This window comes from Halichondria panicea, chromosome 12, assembly GCF_963675165.1.
Source record: "Halichondria panicea chromosome 12, odHalPani1.1, whole genome shotgun sequence".
In the NCBI taxonomy this organism is placed as follows: Eukaryota; Metazoa; Porifera; class Demospongiae; order Suberitida; family Halichondriidae; genus Halichondria; species Halichondria panicea.
The window spans coordinates 34,355-47,349 of record NC_087388.1 but is presented as its reverse complement, the minus strand read 5'-3'; the positions used below and the strand labels follow the sequence as shown (position 1 = coordinate 47,349).

The 12,995-nt window shown below is 45.1% G+C and overlaps 3 protein-coding genes across 3 annotated transcripts; 2 read left to right on the top strand and 1 right to left on the bottom strand.

The window, feature by feature from the left end:
- The first annotated feature begins 11 nt into the window (after positions 1-11).
- LOC135345555 (nucleoporin NDC1-like) lies at positions 12-2,587 on the top strand. The gene is made up of 13 exons (XM_064542973.1): positions 12-151; positions 208-319; positions 370-644; positions 697-834; positions 884-1,045; positions 1,147-1,236; positions 1,285-1,492; positions 1,539-1,702; positions 1,751-1,843; positions 1,890-2,012; positions 2,057-2,098; positions 2,229-2,328; positions 2,391-2,587. Exons 1-13 carry the CDS (start codon positions 134-136, stop codon positions 2,492-2,494), a joined length of 1,629 nt encoding a protein of 542 aa, XP_064399043.1. The 5' UTR covers positions 12-133; the 3' UTR covers positions 2,495-2,587.
- LOC135345544 (leucine--tRNA ligase-like) lies at positions 2,575-8,866 on the top strand. The gene is made up of 17 exons (XM_064542957.1): positions 2,575-2,716; positions 2,768-3,051; positions 3,125-3,185; positions 3,233-3,323; positions 4,161-4,303; positions 6,064-6,171; positions 6,253-6,348; positions 6,404-6,557; positions 6,626-6,909; positions 6,991-7,109; positions 7,157-7,320; positions 7,371-7,468; positions 7,519-7,710; positions 7,754-7,930; positions 7,997-8,227; positions 8,499-8,579; positions 8,635-8,866. The coding sequence occupies exons 1-17, from the start codon at positions 2,642-2,644 to the stop codon at positions 8,806-8,808; spliced, it is 2,532 nt and encodes an 843-aa protein (XP_064399027.1). The 5' UTR covers positions 2,575-2,641; the 3' UTR covers positions 8,809-8,866.
- Positions 8,841-12,961, bottom strand: LOC135345562 (protein disulfide-isomerase tmx3a-like). The gene is made up of 11 exons (XM_064542980.1): positions 12,816-12,961; positions 12,721-12,766; positions 12,533-12,659; positions 12,139-12,184; positions 12,011-12,091; positions 11,841-11,964; positions 11,489-11,787; positions 11,304-11,408; positions 9,375-9,513; positions 9,248-9,316; positions 8,841-9,164 (listed from the first exon to the last, which is right to left on the bottom strand). Exons 1-11 carry the CDS (start codon positions 12,959-12,961, stop codon positions 8,907-8,909), a joined length of 1,440 nt encoding a protein of 479 aa, XP_064399050.1. The 3' UTR covers positions 8,841-8,906.
- Positions 12,962-12,995: the final 34 nt, after the last annotated feature.

The window sequence follows — 12,995 nt, the reverse complement described above, 5'->3', positions numbered from 1 at the left end:
GTCATCATAACTATAGATCTACTGACTATGTGTATAGCTTTGACGACCCTTTACAGAGAAGGCCTTCATGCAGCGTGCTGGTGTAGACTCTTTGTAGCTAGTTCCTGACTTCCTGGACGAGTAAGGAGAAGCAATGAGGTGGTTTGTGCAGGTGAGGGACCTACTCTCCTAAGTAAGGCTCGTTTCTAATTAATGCCCACCCACTAGATGTATAGATGGCGTGCTCTGAGCAGTGCCTTGTGGTTGTGTGTGTTAGCAGCTCCTCTCCTCATGCTGTATACGACTCTCACCTCTCCCTACCATCACCCACTCTCCTCAGGTGTGTGTGTGTGTCCATATATAAGTAATTATATATCAGCGATTATACAGGTGGACTGTCACTCAACATTTTCTTTCTTTATTGCCTCTTTCTGTCCTCGCTTATGGTTGTCATGGTGATATACACCGTAACGACCACAGCTGAGCTCCCAGTGTATGCTACTAGAGTATCAATGCTCTGGTCTGTGCTACGCCCCACCCACCTCGTAACTGTGGCCGTGTTTGGATTTAGTGGAGGGGTCAAAGGTCACTGCCTTTCTAGTCTCGCTGGGTACAGAGTGTGGAGTGGAGAGTGGGCGTTCCTTACTGCCCACGCAACTCTAGCCGTGAGTGTGTGTGTGTGTGTGAGACCATGCTGTGATGTGTGTGTGTGTGTAGGGTGTGGCTTGGGGGGTGCGCTATTATGTTGACAAGCGGAGAGTACTAGTGCTGCCCTCTATTCAACAAGGGGCATTATTCTCGTTGCGTGGTCACACTCTGGCTCACTGTACACAAGGACTAGTCATGTCACTCAAGGTAAGACTAACATTAGTATATAATCATGTGGTTGTCATGGTGATGATAGGACCTACGCTGGATCTACCCTCTCTACTTGTTGTGTCATTGGTATCTCTCGTGGGAGGTGTGGTTGACCTTTGAACTTGTGATCCTACTGTTACTAACCGGCACACTGAGTCAAGCCTTGAGAAGCTTCGCTCTGACACTATTCCAAACCTTCCAAACACAGGTACACCCCCCCACACACAGGTACACCCCCCCCCACACACAGGTACACCCCACACACACACACGCACGCCACTATCTCTGTACATGTACCCCCATATGCAGGCTATAGCCTTCCCAATAGTGGCCATGTTTGCCAGTGAGTCAGACCATCTACTAACACACGCTCTCCAGGCTAACAATCCTCTGCTCAGAGTGAGTTTATACATTGCATTGTATTTATTGTCTGTCCCTCCTGCACAGGCACTGGGATTCCTGGATGTGTGTAATCTGGCCACTCTGCCAGGCCGGAGAGCACAAGTGTTCAGTTTGGACCGAGCTGGTCAGCCGGGTGTGTGGAGAGATGTCTCTACACAATGTCTCACTCTTATACACAAGCTCACCAACAAATTGACAGGAGGAGATTCCTCTACTGTATCCATGGAAACCACCACTACCTCTCGTACTGAAGGTATAATAGTCAGGTGATATAATGATGTATCACGTGATGTGTACAGTACTTCCCCCTGAGAGGGGTTGGTGTTCATTAGAGCCCCCCCCACTGACAAGAAGGGGGGTGGTTGAGAGGGGGGCAGGGCTCTGGTCCTATTCTCCCCCCAGTAATGTCACCTCCCTACAACCACCACCACCACTGGACAACACACACAGCTTAGCTAACCAGGTGAGTGGGCGGGGGAGTGTTTCGTGAGTGTTATCCTCACACGAGCAGTTGAGTGGCTTGTCTGGCAGAGTGAGGGGAATACCCGCTGCATTGGTGGAGGCTATAAAGAGAAAGCCATTCTTCATTCACTTCCTCTCTACAGTAAGTGCTGACTATGCAGTCCTCTTGCTAATGTCCCGCTTCTCAGTTGCCGGGCTCTGATGAGCAAACGCTGTATTCTGATAGTAGACTAATAGTGTGTGCAGTGAGAGGATTGTCAGAGCTAGCAGTGGCCTCGTACACACAGGACCAGTACGGAGTAGTCCAGAGGGTAAGAGTGTTTGTGTGTGTGTGTGTGTACACATCTCATTGCAGAGCCTGGGTCAAGTGGTGTCCTCTCTCATACACCTCTCCATGGTGAGCTACTAGCTAGTGTGTGTGCGTGCGTGCGTGCGTGCGTGCGTGCGTGCGTGCGTGCGTGCGTGCGTGCGTGCGTGCGTGCGTGCGTGCGTGCGTGCGTGCTATTCCCTCTGGTTGGTTGGTACAGGCCCTGGACAAACACGTGAAGGCCCCACTCAGCAGTACACCTAGTACAGGGGATGCTTTGATGGCTCTGGAGAAAAACAGCAAGTATGCCATCAAGACAGGTACACTCCCCTCCCCTGTGTGTGTGTGTGTGTGTGACCGCCCCCCCTCTCATTCACTGCAGCTGTACTGACTGCCCTGCATCGATTAGAGGCAACCTTTACAAGAGAGAGAAGAGCATTTGCACTAACTGACCAGCAGCTCAAGTATTGGACCTCACAGCACTAGCTAGGAACAGATATACATGATGCACTGTGCTTAATAACATTAATTTTTGTGCATTGTGACGACCATTTCCAGATAATAATATTTGCTTCATAATGGTGTTTAGTAGTTTGACGACCCTTACCACATCATCCACATGGAATAATTATAATGCTAAGAGGAGCTAGAAGGCGTTTCCCTGCACTCCCTTCTCTTTATAGGAGGAAGAGCTGCGCTGTGTCAGAGGTAAGGTAACCATAAGTATAGCCGCCTCTATAATCAGCCGCCCTCTTATAGACACCGCACTACAACCCCAGTGACGTTGAGGGGAGGTGGGCTGGGAAGTGGGCGTGGTCCCAACCTCGAGGACCTAAGTCCTACATCCTGTCCATGTTCCCTTATCCCTCAGGACGTCTGCACATGGGCCATGTTCGTGTATACACTATCAGTGATACGCTTGCCCGTTACCGTCGGTTACTTGGAGAGGAGGTGCTCCATCCAATGGGTTGGGATGCATTTGGTCTTCCTGCAGAAAATGCTGCCATTGATCATGGAATAGATCCATCTTCCTGGACTGTACAGTGAGTGGGTGTGCTATGTGCTGTGTGCTGTGTGCTACATGTGTGCCTGCCTATTATACATGTACCACTGTAGGAATATTGGTGTCATGAGAGGACAACTGGATCGCATGGGATGTCATTTTGACTGGGAGAGGGTAAGCTCCTCTCATTACCACATTCCCCCATCACCGTGTGTATATAGGAGGTGACTACATGCTCTCCTGACTACTATCGATGGACACAGTGGCTCTTCCTACAACTCTACAACAGAGGACTAGCTTACAAGAAGAAGGAAAGTGTCTCACACACGTAGTGCATGTACACGTAGCATGTACACGTAGTGCATGTACACGTAGCATGTACACGTAGTGCATGTACACGTAGCATGTACACGTAGTGCATGTACACGTAGCATGTACACGTAGCATGTACACGTAGTGCATGTACACGTAGTGCATGTACACGTAGTGCATGTACACGTAGTGCATGTACACGTAGCATGTACACGTAGTGCATGTACACGTAGTGCATGTACACGTAGTGCATGTACACGTAGTGCATGTACACGTAGCATGTACACGTAGTGCATGTACACATAGTGCATGTACACGTAGTGCATGTACACGTAGCATGTACACGTAGTGCATGTACACGTAGTGCATGTACACGTAGCATGTACACGTAGTGCATGTACACGTAGTGCATGTACACGTAGTGCATGTACACGTAGCATGTACACGTAGTGCATGTACACGTAGTGCATGTACACGTAGTGCATGTACACGTAGCATGTACACGTAGTGCATGTACACGTAGTGCATGTACACGTAGTGCATGTACACGTAGTGCATGTACACTGACTGCATGACACTCACACTCTATACACACTGACTGCATGACACTCATACTCCATACACACTTGACTGCATGACACTCATACTCCATACACACTTGACTGCATGACACTCATACTCCATACACACTGACTGCATGACACTCATACTCCACTCACACTCCACTCACACTCCATACACACTGACTGCATGACACTCACACTCCATACACACTGACTGCATGACACTCACACTCCATATCAGGAGTACATGTACTCCTGTCCATATACATACAGGCTGTGGTGAATTGGGACCCAGTGGATGGGACAGTGCTGGCTAATGAGCAGGTGGATAGTCATGGAAGGTCATGGAGGTCAGGTGCTATAGTAGAGCAGAAACTACTCGATCAATGGTTCTTCAAGATCACACACTACGCTGACGTGAGTAGCATGTCATGTGATACACCTCTCTCATGTTTTTCAATTCAAAATTTAATCAGGGCCCTAATTTGTCATTTTTCGGCCTCGAACCATGGTTGGTACGGTCAGATTGGCAAATCTTTTATCTCTCAAATATGATTTTTGATGACACCATTTGAAAGGTATTTTTCTAAGCTTTCAGAAAATCCTAAAATTTTTGACTTTGGATCTACAGAATTTAAGTTATAGCAGCTGAAAGAAATTGATTGAACAGAGGGGGTGGGGGTGTAGTTGAACATCTTTCAACAGCCATAACTTCAGTATAGTTGATCCAATGTCAACATTTTTATGATTTTCTAAAAGCTTAGGAAATACCTTTCAAATGATGTATTTCAATCCAAAATTTCATCGGGGCCCTAATTTGTCATTTTTCGGCCTCGGACCATGGGCTATAATCCATGGTACGGTCAAATTGGAAAATACTTTTATCTCTCAAATATGATTTTTGATGACACCATTTGAAAGGTATTTTTCTAAGCTTTCAGAAAATCCTAAAATTTTTTACTTTGGATCTACATAATTTAAGTTATAGCAGCTGAAAGAAATTGATTGAACGGAGGGGGTGGGGGTGTAGTTGAACATCTTTCAACAGCCATAACTTCAGTATAGTTGATCCAATGTCAACATTTTTACGATTTTCTAAAAGCTTAGGAAAATACCTTTCAAATGATGTATTTCAATCCAAAATTTCATCGGGGCCCTAATTTGTCATTTTTCGGCCTCGGACCATGGTACGGTCAAATTGGCAAATACTTTTATCTCTCAAATATGATTTTTGATGACACCATTTGAAAGGTATTTTTCTAAGCTTTCAGAAAATCCTAAAATTTTTGACATTGGATCTACAGAATTTAAGTTATAGCAGCTGAAAGAAATTGATTGAACGGAGGGGGGTGGGGGTGTAGTTGAACATCTTTCAGCAGCCATAACTTCAGTATAGTTGATCCAATGTCAACATTTTTATGATTTTCTAAAAATACCTTTCAAATGATGTATTTCAATCCAAAATTTCATCAGGGCCCTAATTTGTCATTTTTCGGCCTCGGACCATGGGCTATATTAGCCTCGATTCCAGGCCGCACTTCACTAAGGCCGGTGAAGGAGGCTAGGGCTATATATAATCCATAGTACGGTCAAATTGGCAAATACTTTTATCTCTCAAATATGAACTTTGATGACACCATTTGAAAGGTATTTTTCTAAGCTTTCAGAAAATCAAAAAAATTTTAACTTTGGATCCACAGAATTCAAGTTATGGCAGCTTCAAATACCGTATAGCGTGTAATTTTTGTGGGGCAAAATATTCGTGGTTTTTGTGGTTGGATGTCTGACCACGAATATTTACCCACGAATGAAGCGACCTTGCCTACCTTTACCTGCAGTGCAAGCTCCAACCATGAAAATATTACCCACGATATGTCTCAATATTGCTGAACCATGAATATTTTGTCCCCCGAAAATTACCCGCTATACGGTAGAGTCATCAAAGTTCATATTTGAGGGATAAAAGTATTTGCCAATTAATTTTGGCGATACCATGGATAAAAAATTTAATGGTCTTAGGTCGAAAAATTAATTACAAATTATGGTCCTGACAAAATTTGGGATTTAAACACAGAACTTTTCCAGCTGCTGTAATCATTTTATGAAGGCTTATAGATTTCTGATGTCTTAATACAATGTATATCGGATAAGTACCGTGACCGTGACGTGGCGTGTAGGCATTGTTGGAGGGGCTGCAAGATTTGGACTGGCCTGATGCTGTCAAGAACACTCAAGCTCAATGGATTGGTAGATCTCAGGGAGCCTACTTTGACTTCCACCTCACAGTGAGCGCAGTGTGTGCATGTGTGGTGTGTGCTGTGTGTGCATGTGTGGTGTGTGGATGATATCTGAGTGTCGGTGTACAGGGAATGAGTGAGAGGTTGCGTGTGTTCACTACCTCTCAACATACTCTATATGGAGTGACATTCCTAGCCATCTCACCCCATCATCCACTAGTGAAGGTGAGTGGATAGATCATAGTCAGGGTAGTTATATCAGTCCCCCCTCTCTCATCAGACACTGAGTGCTAGTACACAGGCGGCTGTGAATGGTTGGAGGAGTGATGACTCTGCTGTTAGTAATGGAGTGTACACTGGGCTCACCGCAGTCCACCCACTCACCCATACTCCTCTCCCTGTCTGGGTGGCTGACTATGTACTCACTGATTATGGTAAGCTGCTGTGTAAGCTATCTCTTATACTCCCTTGTGTATGGTGTCTATGTGTATATGGTGTCTAGGTACTGGGGCTGTGATGTGTGTGCCAGCTCACGATGACAGGGACTTCCTCTTTGCCACTCATCACTCTCTCCCTGTACTACCTGTGGTTGAGGATGGTGTTCTTATACACTCACAACAGTGCAATGGCCTGTCTATACAACAAGGGGCCAACGCTATACTGGAGCAGGCTGTAACCATGGGGACTGGAGGTACCATGACAACCTATAAGCTTCGTGATTGGCTAATCTCTCGGCAGCGATACTGGGGTGCCCCGATCCCCATTCTCTACTGTGACAAATGTGGAGTAAGTGCTACACCTACACACACACCCTCACAACACACACGCCCACACACACACACCCTCACAACACACATGCCCCCTCAGATTGTTCCAGTGTCAGAGGACAAACTTCCCGTACTACTACCAACTAACGTGCAGTTCACTGGACGTGGACCATCGCCCCTGGCAACCAATACTGAGTGGGGGCGTGGCTGTTGTGGCAAGTGAGTAATGTGATTGGTCGTATTCTTCTAACCACACCCCCTCCTAGACCTCATTGCCGTGCTCGGAAGGAGACGGATACAATGGACACATTTGTAGACTCATCCTGGTATTTCCTACGCTTTACCTCTCGCCATAGCAACCAGCCCTTCACTAGCCAGGAGGCAGACTCTTGGATGCCAGTGGATACCTATGTGGGGGGCATTGAACATGGTGAGTGGGTGTGGTCTATGTGTGGGGTAAATATGACCTTTAACCTACAGCACACCTCCACTTGCTGTACGCACGCTTCATCACTCATGTGCTGCACGATATTGGTTTCCTAGCAACCAAGGAACCATTTCAGAAACTCATTGCTCAGGTAACTGTCACTAGGCGTAACCAGTTGCCATGGTTACCACACGTATACAGGGCATGGTGCAAGGACTGACATACAGAGAGGAAGTGAGTGGGCGTTACCTACGGCCTGGGGAGGATATAAAGGGGCGTGGCATATCAGTATCATGGGAGAAGATGTCCAAATCAAAATACAATGGAGTTGATCCAGAGGTCATAGTTCAACGCTATGGAGCTGATGCTGTGCGCCTGTTCATGCTCTTCAAGGTGCGTGGGTGTATTCCCTATATGACCTCTGACCTCCGTACAGGCCCCCCCAGAGTTGAGCATACAGTGGGAGGATGGTGCCATACAAGGAGTGTCTCGATGGTTGTCAAGGTTATGGAGGATGGTACACACACACATAGGAGCTGTGAGAGGAGGCGTGGCAAGTGATGACCAGCACAGGGACAAGATAGTGTCCGCTACACACAAGACTATTAAACAAGTGAGTCCCCCACACACTGTGTGATGTGTGCCTGCCCCCTCCCCAGTGTGTGTGATATGTGTGCAGGTGACGGGAGCGATGGAGGGACGATACACTCTCAACACAGCACTGCCAGAGTTGATGATACTGAGTAATGTGTTGCGAGACCACACCTCCTCTTGCCACACCCTCCCTTATCATGAAGCATTGTCTACCCTAGTGCTCTTGTTGTCCCCCATGGCCCCACACGTAAGTGCTGAACTATGGGAAGGACTCAGCATTGCAAGGACAGCCTACACACAGGCACCAACCATCAAGGTACATATACTGTATTACTACAATGTTTTGCGAGCATCAAACATATGCGAACTTTGATCAATTCGCAACAATAAAAATCACAAAACCTAAATTATTACTAGTAAATGCCCACGATCCTTGCCAGAACGCAATAGTTAGATCGCAAAGGGTCAAATTTTCTGTTGATTTGGCTCATTCGCAAAGGTTTTTCACTCGCAAAATATTCTAGTAATACGGTAGTCTCTATCCACTGGGAGGAGGTTCCTCATACTGTGTGTGTGTGTGTGTGCAGGGTGGTGTGTTTGAACAGTCCTGGCCAGAATGGAGGAAGGAGCTATTGGACCTGAGCACAAGTAGAGCAATAGTACTCCAGGTAATAATGCATTATCAATAGCAGTCTGTCAGGAATTATCCTGCTCTGGTTGCAGGTGAATGGCAGGAAGAGGTGTGTAGTGGAGGTGTCAGTGGGTGTGGCTGAGGACCACCATCAACTCAAGGCCATCCTTCTCTCTCATGCACTAGAGAAGGGACTCATCACATCACATGACAATATAGTGATTGCCTCCAATGGACTGCTAGTTAATATTGTCTCCTCTAGCTAGCATTAATTTTAACTGATTATAATTTTGTACAATTTCTCAATCACGATAAAAATTCATGGTCAGCAAAATAATTGACTCCTAACAATAAGCACTTATTGCTATTTGTCTTTTAAATGTTCCTCCTCTTCTGATGATTCTGATTGGTTGTCACTGTTGCTATGGTGATGGTTTGTTCGGTGCCGCAGTGTAGCATTGTCATGGTGATTAGCGATTGCCCGTGCTCGTACACGAGATGGGCGTGGCACTTTGGTACGTTTAGTAAAACTCTGACAAGCCAACACAATGTAGAATACGACCACACCCATTAATGAAAACCCAGCAGCAGCTCCGATGTATGGATGGTGCGTGAGTGTGCCCTGTGAGGGTGTGGGAGTATGTGTGGGCGTGTGTATGCATGTGTGAGTGTGTGTGTGAGTGTGTGTGTGTGGGGGGGGCTTACCCGTATCATTGAATACACCAGTTTGTAAAAGTGTTGCACTCTTTCTAAAAGCGTTGGACCACCTTCTAACTGCAAAACAAGAATCACATGATATTATAATGATAATTATTATTATTATTGTACCTACCGGAAGCTTGGAGTTCTCTACAAGATTAATGAATTCCATTATTGCTGACTCAGTGAAACCTTTGTCACCATGACAATACGGTGTGTAGTAGGCCGTGCGTACATTGTAGACCATCAGTTGAGGGTACCCGTCCACTGCTCTGTGGGGTGGGGTTTGACGAGTGTGTGGAGTGTGCATGTGCGTTTATCAATTTCTTTCAGCTGCCATAACTTAGTCAAAAATTTTAGGATTTCACTTAGAAAAATACCTTTCAAATGGTGTCATCATAATTATTTGAGAGATGAAAGTATTTGCCAATTTGACCGTACCATGGATTATATATATAGCCCATGGTCCGAGGCCGAAAAATGACAAATTAGGGCTGCCCCGATGAAATTTTGGATTTAAATACATATACATCATTTGAAAGGTATTTTCCTAAGCTTTCAGAAATTTTGACATTGGATCAACAGTACTGAAGTTATGGCTGTTGAAAGATGTTCAACTACACCCCCACCCCCTCCGTTTAATCAATTTATTTCAGCTGCTATAACTTAAATTCTGTCGATCCAAAGTGATGTTTTTCTGAAAGCTTGAAAGGTATTTTTCTAAGCTTTCAGAAAAACATAACATTTTTAACTTAGAATTTAAGTTATAGCAGCTGAAAGAAATTGATTGAACGGAGGGGGTTGGGGTGTAGTTGAACATCTTTCAACAGCCATAACTTCAGTACTGTTGATCCAATGTCAAAATTTTTATGATTTTCTGAAAGCTTAGGAAAATACCTTTCAAATGATGTATTTCAATCCAAAATTTCATCGGGGCCCTAATTTGTCATTTTTCGGCCTCGGACCATGGGTACAGTCAAATTGGCAAATACTTTTATCTCTCAAATATGAACTTTGATGACACTATTAGAAAAATACCTTTCAAAGTATTTGCCAATTTGACTGTTCCATGGATTATAGCCCATGGTCGGAGGCCGAAAAATGACAAATCAGGGCCCCGATGAAATTTTGGATTGAACTACATCATTTGAAAGGTATTTTCCTAAGCTTTCAGAAAATCATAAAAATTTTGACATTGGATCAAATGTACTGAAGTTATGGCTGTTGAAAGATGTTCAACTACACCCCCACCCCCTCCGTTCAATCAATTTCTTTCAGCTGCTATAACTTAAATTCTGTCGATCCAAAGTTAAAAATATTATGTTTTTCTGAAAGCTTAGAAAAATACCTTTCAAATAGTGTCATCAAAGTTTATATTTGAGAGATAAAAGTATTTGCCAATTTGACTGTACCATGGATTATAGCCCATGGTCCGAGGCCGAAAAATGACAAATCAGGGCCCCGATGAAATTTTGGATTGAAATACATCATTTGAAAGGTATTTTCCTAAGCTTTCAGAAAATCATAAAAATTTTGACATTGGATCAACTGTACTGAAGTTATGGCTGTTGAAAGATGTTCAACTACACCCCCACCCCCTCTGTTCAATCAATTTCTTTCAGCTGCTATAACTTAAATTCTGTCGATCCAAAGTTATGTTTTTCTGAAAGCTTAGAAAATACCTTTCAAATAGTGTCATCAAAGTTCATATTTGAGAGATAAAAGTATTTGCCAATTTGACTGTACCATGGATGAACTTTGATGACACTATTTGAAAGGTATTTTTCTAAGCTTTCAGAAAAAGATGATTATTATTTTTAACTTTGGATCGACAGAATTTAAGTTATAGCAGCTGAAAGAAATTGATAGCCCATGGTCCGAGGCCGAAAAGTGACAAATCAGGGCCCCTATGAAATTTTGGATTGAAATACATCATTTGAAAGGTATTTTCCTAAGCTTTCAGAAAATCATAAAAATTTTGACATTGGATCAACTGTACTGAAGTTATGGCTGTTGAACGATGTTCAACTACACCCAGTGGGTACGGAGTGTGTGGGGTCACCTTCTCATAAGACGCTCAACTACTTCCAGTCCCTCAGTCAACACAAACTGGTAGGAACTGTGAAACTTTCTACTGGCCGCCAATTTCTTGACAGCCTCAACAGCTCTGTGTGTGTGTGTGTGTGTGTGTGTGTGTGTGTGTGTGTGTGTGTGTGTGTGTGAGGGGGTGGGGTAGAAGGTACTCACTTCCTCTGAGCCACCCTCCTACTGGAGACATCTTTGTCAACAGCTAGGAACACAAGTCTCTTGGGATCAGAGTGGACAATGAAGTGTGTCAGATTATCCAGTGCGGCAGTGGGTAGTGCAGAGTGTCTCTCACTCAGTATCCACTTGTACAGTGTATGACTTGCCAGTGCTCCACCATAACGCTGTGTCACTCCATCCTTGAGGACTAATAGAGCTGGTAGTTTAGAAGGAGGGGAATCAAGTATCTCTGGATCCAGCATGTACAGGAAAGTGCCTCTCAGAGCCAGCTGTCTACTCACCTACCCAGAAACAAGGTAAACATACACAACATAAAGATAGTAGATAGTAGTACCTTGGAGTAGGTCTTGTGCCAATCACTATCCACTTTGCTATCATGTACCAGCATGAACAATACGTCATGGTTGTTCTTTAGTGCCTCCAGTTCCTCTCTAGACTCTACGAGAGTCACATTGGCACTGCACACACACACAATCAACACAGTGGGTATAATCATGGACTCACGTTGCAATCCTAACCACCCAGCTTATTAGGTATGGACTACCCACGTCACCGTCATAGTTATGTCTATATCCCTGGCGATAACTGTAGGAGGAGAGGTCATAAAGGTCATACAGGGAGGTGCTACTCACAGTGCTATGGTGGGTGTAGTCCGTATGTTCAGCTGCTGCCCTAGTCCTGTGTGATGTGTGAGGGGTTAAAGTGTGTAGTGGGTGGACTGTGTGAGGTGTGAGGGGGTTCGAGTGTGTAGTGGGTGGACTGTGTGAGGTGTGAGGGGGTTCGAGTGTGTAGTGGGTGGACTGTGTGAGGTGTGAGGGGTTCGAGTGTGTAGTGGGTGGACTGTGTGAGGTGTGAGGGGGTTCGAGTGTGTAGTGGGTGGACTGTGTGAGGGGTTAAAGCGTGTAGTGGGTGGACTGTGTGAGGTGTGAGGGTGTTCGAGTGTGTAGTGGGTGGACTGTGTGAGGTGTGAAGTGTGTAGTGGGTGGACTGTGTGAGGTGTGAGGGGGTTCGAGTGTGTGCGCGTACCTGGTTGTTTAGAGACGTCAAGTTTCCCTATGGATAGTTCGGTGATGTTGTGGTCCACTATGTATTGTACAGCTGCCACAAAGTGGGGTAGGGCATCTTGGCTGTACGCACACCATGGTGTATAGTACTGTGTGGGCATGTGTGTGTATGTGAGGTGGTGGGTGTGTGTGGGAAGGTCGTTGGCTCACCAGTATCAACCAGACACCATTGCCCAGCATCCCAGGCTTAGTAATACTGCAGGAGTGGTGGTGGTCACATGACATGGTACACAGTAGGACATTACCTTGCTGGTAGCTCTGGTATTCTAGTGATGACCAGTTTTTCCTTGTTCTCCTTTGATGGCTTCTCTTCTGATGGAATGGACGAGTTCATTTCTCCAACCGCCATTGATACACACAACAATAGCGCACACACTAAGAGCGTCTTCATGGTAAGTTAAGTTAAGTTGTCTTATCAGCTAGCT